The 6,878-nt window shown below is 49.6% G+C and overlaps 1 protein-coding gene across 1 annotated transcript; it reads right to left on the reverse strand.

The window, feature by feature from the left end:
- Window positions 1-2,982: 2,982 nt before the first annotated feature.
- On the reverse strand, window positions 2,983-6,553 carry RPL6 (ribosomal protein L6). The gene is made up of 7 exons (XM_084272078.1): window positions 6,530-6,553; window positions 5,613-5,846; window positions 5,421-5,519; window positions 4,853-4,996; window positions 4,137-4,185; window positions 3,628-3,812; window positions 2,983-3,174 (listed from the first exon to the last, which is right to left on the reverse strand). The coding sequence occupies exons 2-7, from the start codon at window positions 5,844-5,846 to the stop codon at window positions 3,022-3,024; spliced, it is 864 nt and encodes a 287-aa protein (XP_084128204.1). The 5' UTR covers window positions 6,530-6,553; the 3' UTR covers window positions 2,983-3,021.
- Between the last annotated feature and the right edge of the window lie 325 nt (window positions 6,554-6,878).

Consider the following 6,878-nt stretch of genomic DNA (forward strand, 5'->3'; position numbering starts at 1 on the left):
AGCTGAAGCAAAGAGCACATTTGATGCTAATGAAGTGCTGCTGTGGTTGAGTCTGTCACTATTTTTGGACCTGCACATCTCCAGCACTTTTGATTGGGTGACTGAGGCTTTGGATGTCTCTAGCTTCTTCTGTGGGGGATGCTCAGTGCAAAGCAATGACTCAGCTAGCCAGGACTGCAGAACTGTTTACATGCTCAGAATGAGAAAAGCCGCGGGACGGCCAGAACACAGACAAAAGCTCTTTATGTGGTGGAAGTATTTTTCAGGTAGTGGTCAGTGTTATCTAGATTGAAAAATCCTTCTGAATATTCACTTTGTTTCTCTGTTGGTCATCTGCAGAGTCTTTGTTTTTTCCTCTTTTCCTTCCCCCACCTCAGAGTATTTCAGAAACAAGCCAGTTTTCACAGAACTCAAGGAAAATAGTTCAGAGGTTGAGAGAGACAAATCACAGCTGTCCACTGGCTGCCATTCCTTGTGAAAGATGAGGCTTTTGCTGTCTCCCATTTTCTGCAGCAGAGCCTGAGGAGCTGCTCAGCACCATAAAGGCATGATTTGGTGTTAAAATTTGACTTCACAGCTTGCACCCCCAGATGCAGGCCTGCTCCCACGCCCCTTTGTGCCGACACCAGCATTCATCTGGTCCCAGTGTGACTCAGTTCAAGGATCTCAACCAGCAGGGAAATAGTCATTCCTCCTTCTCTCTCCCCACCTTGCAGGGCTGTGTTGGTCACCACCCAGTCAGACAAGCGACAAGGACTGGGGCAAGGGAGGCAACAGCAGCACGTGAGACCATTTCTCCATGCCAGGACCTGTTAAGACGTCTGAGCTGTATTACCACATCACTTCCTGACAGCGCAGAGACAGAGCTCCCCCATTCAGTAAACACAGGTACAATCCCAAACAGCATTTCATGTCTTCTGGTAAACGAATTAGGAATGCAGCAGAGTCATCAGTAATTACAGAAAATACTGTTGTATCAACACCTGACTATCTTAGGCTGGCCCATAGGCCTGTTTTGTTAGCACAACTTCCCTGTTCCCAGAGGCAGAAGGGACAGACAATGCACTAGTACCTCTTCAGTGTTCTTACATGGCATCCCTGTTACCCAATCTGTTGGCAGACTTTGTGATGCCATGTGCTGCTACAAATTCCTTTGATTAAGAGGTCTCCTTGCTGGTCTTGGGCTTTTCCCATTTGAGTGTTCTCACATACAATTTTCTCCTTTAACTCAGCTTTTTAAGCATATCAGGAGATAATTATTCTTTCGTGCTATCAATAAACTTACCTTAGTACTAGCGGCACGATGAGCACAACACTTGTGTATCTTTTTGAGTTGATCTATGTGAACAGGACAGTATAATACCTCACACCAACTTAAGAAATTCCTGACTGTACCCATTATCCACCCAACCTCATACAACAGATGTGATTCATCAACAAAGTTCCAACATCACTGAAAAATAAAAAACACCCATCTTCCTGGAGCACTACAGGGCGGAACAAAGCACAGAGCATAGGTCTGTGGAATCCAGTAGGCCAGTTCTGCCTTTGGACAAAGCTTACTCACTGGCTCCCCCTGCTGAACCACACTAATATTTAATATCTTAATGACCAGGAGATGAAGAGCAACTGTGTACTTCCATACCAGCCAGCAATCAGCTATGAAGATGACCATAGTCCCTCCATGTGTGATAAGCCACCGAGCCAGATATCCTGCATGTGTTTTTGAGTTTTCTCACTGACCCTGCAGCACCTGATGCCCAATTCCCCCTTCCCCAGGAGGGGGACACATTGCAGGCTTTGGCCTTGGTGAGGGCCCTTGGTGAGGGCCATATCATTGCCTTTTCACGAAGCTTGAGAGTTTGATGAAATCTCTGCTCTCCATCAGCCTTGACCCCATGGGCTACTTTCAGCAAAGAATTAATAGGAAGACAGATGGTGCAGTTACGTAAGCCTCAGTGCCTGGCTAAGAGTGAGCTCAAGCGTGCCAGATCTGTTAGTGTGTACATCCTTGGGTTTTGTACAAGCAGAGCCATTACTACCCCAGCATCCTCTTCCAGATCTCTGGTAACTGACCTCAACAGATAAATCACTTTCTCAACTCGCTTTCTGCCAGTTTTTGAGATGGGAAAACCATTAAGATTCCAGAAGTCTTTCAGGGTAGGAAAATACTTGCCTTTCACAGCAAGTGATTGTTTCTTAACTCATTTCCAAGACTACAGAATTGCTTTTTGATCTAAGCGGGTATTCTTCCTCCCAATGGGAAGGGCTACAGCCCACGTGGGTAAACAAGTAACTGAGGGGGCTGGAATTATTTGAGAAGGGGGACAAATTACAAATTCAGTTATGATTCCAGGGATGATGTTACTCTGAAAAATTCAACTATTCCCACCATTTCCACTTCCAAATGCAAGGCTTAGCTGCTGAAATGCCTCAAAAAAGTTATTTGCTGAGGTTTATGTGGTGATTGAGGGAGCTCAATTTTCATCAGAAATACCACTTTAACAAGCTGTACACAAGCTTCACAGTGCTAACGAGTTACCTAGCAGGGGTCTGTTGTAAGACCTGGCTCTTCATGAGATACCCAAAGCACTGTTTCACCAGTACAGACCCTGGGCTGGATGTTTATTCTGGAGTTTATCCCGATGGATAGTCAATGCAGTATCTGTATCTCCTTTCCCAAAAGGAAATCTGTTTGGGTCGTCTCCCCCACAACTCATTCATTGCTAAGAAAATTGAAATTCAAATTCTAACTCCTTTCTGGTTTTACTAAACAAGAAAAAAAGTGGAAGAAACCCAAGCCCCAAAAATCACCTACTAACCCCAAGCAAACAATCCCTCCACCCCCAACACTTACACACTCAAAATCTATACACAGTCCCTCAGAATTTCATGCCAGTTCCCCTTTCCTGTAACATGCACCGCAAGACTTGTGTGACGTGTCCTATTATGGATCACAAAGAAGACACCAGAAATCCTTACTGTTTTCTCTTCTAATTTAATGTGGTGCTTTCAGGACAGTTAGAACACCAGTTTGTGAGGATAGACTCCATTAGAGAGAGAGAATGTAGAACGCAGGTACCCACGGAGCTGAGGCACCTTCTTGATTTGCGCAAGGACCTGTGAATCCACTGCCTTCTGGTCTGACTTGCGTTGCTCCGTTATCTCGTATTTCTAGAAAGTACAAAGGACAACGTTAGAATCCTGCAGAGTGACTCCAGACTCTTCTATGGAGATATGAAAATTCAGGGCAAACCCTGAATCATGGCATTTTCAGGAAATATTATTCCATTTGTTCTAAATATGAGAGAAATGGTAGGAGACCGGAGGCGGCACAGAGAACTGCAGCCACTGCTTGGCTTAGGTTGCAGATACCGGAGCCAGCAGCAGGCAGTTGGCAGTACTGAAACACAGAGTAAAGGTGTTTTGCAGTCAAAAGACATTTAACTCCAATAATCACTGCTGCTGTTCTGCGAAAGTAGAAGCAGAAAAGAATCTTTAAATTTATGTGGGGATTATCTCAACACTGCTGTACTGATTCATTTCAACAGCATCGCCTCACTTCATTAAGCAGCGCTTAAAAAGTAACAAGGGCATTCAGAAAGAACCAACTATCCTGCTCCTTACTTCTTTTTCAGTGTCAAAGATCTCGCCTTCCTGGTGCTTGGGCTTACGCAGCCTCTTCTTCTTGAAGTATGCATCAGTGAGATGCTTGGGAATTTTCACTCCAGAGATGTCAACCTTTGTAGATGTAGCAATGACGAATTTCTGATGGGCCCTACGCAGGGGGACGCGATTGATAGCCAATGGTCCTTAAGGCAGAGGAAAGGCAGAAGAGAGAACAAGGTTAGCATTCCTGGTGACAACTGCTGCTAAAATTTGAACAAGCACCAAGGCATTTCCCACAGCCTACACAAAAGCAGTGATGCTTCCCCATCTCTTCCAGGTAGTTGGGTATTGAAGCCTAATGATGTCTCCCCAGCAAGCCACAAAACATGATTCCACGTAGTTACATGAACATGACGCACCAAACCATCCACGCACAGATCTGTAACACTACTGACCCCCAAGACAAACTTGAACTTACCCCAAACCCACAAAACAGAAGTCATGACACTTAAGCAAAAGTTTTTTACCTGTAACCAGCAAAAGACCAGTCCCAAGCTGCTTCAAAAAGACGACACGCTGAAAAGAGATGAGATGTGATGTTAATCCTCAGGTACCAGCACTGTGAAGTACTACAGCCAAGCTAGGACCCTGCCCTACTGGTAAGAAGCATCAGCAAAGCATCTGGGCATGACCAGGTAAAGTAACCACCATCCCAGCCAAGCTACCAGTGCCTCCCAGTGCAGTGTTGCCACCACATCCACAACAGACTGTGACTCTTGTGTGCTTTATCACTCCAGGCTGAGCAAAGCCAACCAGGATGGTTTTTGTCTTGGCTTGCTTGGATGGTGAGACAGCGCCATCACCCTAGTTCTTTGTGCAAGTTAAAGTTAAGAACTAAATAAACCCTGGAAGGGCACCACGATCTATCACATGGACAGAGCAGCTGCCCAGGTCCTTTCTTGCCTGACATAAAAGGATGTCAGGTGAGACTTGTCAGCAGAGATGAAGAACACAGCTTATGTTACTTTGTCTAAGCAACTGGACTGGCCCAATTTACATCCAGCTCAGCATAAACATTCAAGACAGTTTCACTAAAGGCAAAAGCATCCAGACACACTTCACAACCAAGAAGATTCATTCACTTCTCATGGCTCAGCATGTCAATTCGGGATCACCCCTCGGTCAAAAGGGGCTCAAAGGGGCTGCAAAGCTGCTGAGACAACAGGATGAAGTCCCTGATTACCTTGCCTCTGTGACGACCAGTCAGAAGGATGAGAACAGTTCCAGGAGTAATAGATGCCCGCAGCCGCCTCTTGTGCTGGCAAAAAGGCTTTTTGCCATGACTCAAGAGCTTGCGAGGAACGTCTTCAGTGGGGTAGTATCTGGGCTGGAAGAAGAGAAGAAAAACCATTTACTACCCTGTGCACCAGGAGCCAGGCAGCTTTCACTATGGTTTGGATCCTTCCTTTTTGTAAGAGAGACTGTTTCCCTAAAGATGACCTTTCCAAACGACTTTTTCCCAGCTCTTCAGGATTATGAATATTTTCTGAGCAACACCACCACAGTGAGAGTTAAGGCCAGCTCTGTAATTCTGGAGATGCTTCCCAGATCAGCCCAGCGACAGAAACAGCTTTTGCCCACTAACCCTTCTCTAAGTTACCAGTATCACCCCAGGAATGACAACCACTGGGTCTGCACCTCGAACAACTGTTCAGTGAAGCTGCAACATCAGCCTGGCCAAAACATGCATCGCTCAGTCCAATGTCACACGGAACCGCCGCAAACTGCCCCACCTGAGGTCTCTTTCTTACCATTTTGCGGATTTTAACCACGCGGCTGCCTCCGTTCTTGTCTCCACCAACCGGCTTGGTGATGGTGGCGCGTGGCATTTCTTTCTTCTTCTTTTCTATCTGCAGGGAAAGGACAGGGAAAACGTTATTTCATTTCCAACCAAAGTCGGGGCATAAAGCACAGTTCATTCGGCACAGAACTTGCTGTCCTACCTTTGTTTCCGGAGCAGTGTACTTGCGCTTGTACAGCGCTTTTCTGGCGTACATGGCTGAGCGGGAATACCTCCCGATACCCCGGGCCAGGACAGGGTTGCGGCTGGCATGGTGCTTCTTAACCTTCTTCTTCTTCTCACCTGCGTCCTTCTGGCCTGCCTTCTGCTCAGACGGCTTCTTCTCACCCTTTTTCTTGCCGGGGTTCTTCTCAACTGGCGCCTTCTCGCCCGCCATCTGTGGATCCAAATAAAATAGAAATCACACATTATCACACAGCACAGGCAGATGCATCAAAGCTGCAGAAACAAAATAAACCAACATGAGCCAAATCCTTTATGTCATTTAAGCTTCTATCAGGCACCTTTTGACTGCAGTCAGCGCCGCTTGGTGTGCTGCAGCCGACACAAGATGCTCCTCATGGGAGCCGGAACGGCTCTAAGCCCAGCCCTCCTCGCCGGGAAGCCTGAGCAAACAGCCGGCGAGGCCGCGCCGCCCCTCTGTCCCCCAGGGCAGTCACAGCCACCCGGGCTGTCCCCGGCCCCGCTGTGGAGCTGCTGGGCCTCGCCACATCGCGGGGCTACGCCGGCCTTCCGCGGGCTACGGCTTAGCCTTACAAAGGCCTCCAGCTCGGAGCCGTGCCGCGACCGGCTCCCGCTTCTCTGCTGGGCGCCGGAGCGAACCAGGAGGCTCCAGCGCGGCCGGTCACGGCCCGGCCCAGACCCCGCAGCCAGCCGCGGCCCAGCGCGGCTCAACCTCCCGCTGCGAGCCCGCCCCATACGGGCGCCCAGGCCTCATCGCCACCCCTCCCAGCGCGCCGGACCGGGCCCGCCGGCCCAGCACAGCTCCCCAGGGGCAGATGGCGGCGGATGAAGCCCACCAAACCCCGGCCCTGCCCGCCACTGCTCCGCCATCCTCACCTTCCGGGGAGGGAAAGGGACCTACATCCGGGTACGCGGGGGCTAAAGAGAGCGTGGCGTGTGACGTCATCGCGCGGCCGCGGAGCACGCCGGGAGTTGTAGTTCGGCGGGGTCTGGAGCGGTTCGGGGCTGGCCCGGTTGGGGATATCGGGCACCAGCATTGCGGCTGCGGGGCTTGGGGGTCTTGCCGATACCCGGCCGCCCTTTCGGCTCGGGGCGCAGCCGCGGTGAGGCTCCGCACCAACTCCCGTTCTTTGCGGGACGAGGCTCCATTAACTCTCGTAGCAGCTGCCACCGGGACCCGCTTGAGCGGCCCGGGCCCGTTCCGCGGGGACCCCTCTGGGCCCGC

Source organism: Gallinula chloropus (genome assembly GCF_964237585.1).
Source record: "Gallinula chloropus genome assembly, chromosome: 17".
NCBI classification, from domain to species: Eukaryota; Metazoa; Chordata; class Aves; order Gruiformes; family Rallidae; genus Gallinula; species Gallinula chloropus.

Bases quoted from the DNA above. Each gene is read 5' to 3' on its own strand.
- RPL6 (XM_084272078.1), bottom strand. From the start codon at position 5,846: ATGGCGGGCGAGAAGGCGCCAGTTGAGAAGAACCCCGGCAAGAAAAAG. The intron at 4,997-5,420 runs GTAAGAAAGAGA...CTCTTCTTCCAG, and splicing joins TGGTTAAAATCCGCAAAATG to CCCAGATACTACCCCACTGA. The intron at 3,813-4,136 runs GTAAAAAACTTT...CTCTGCCTTAAG, and splicing joins TGGTCTTTTGCTGGTTACAG to GACCATTGGCTATCAATCGC.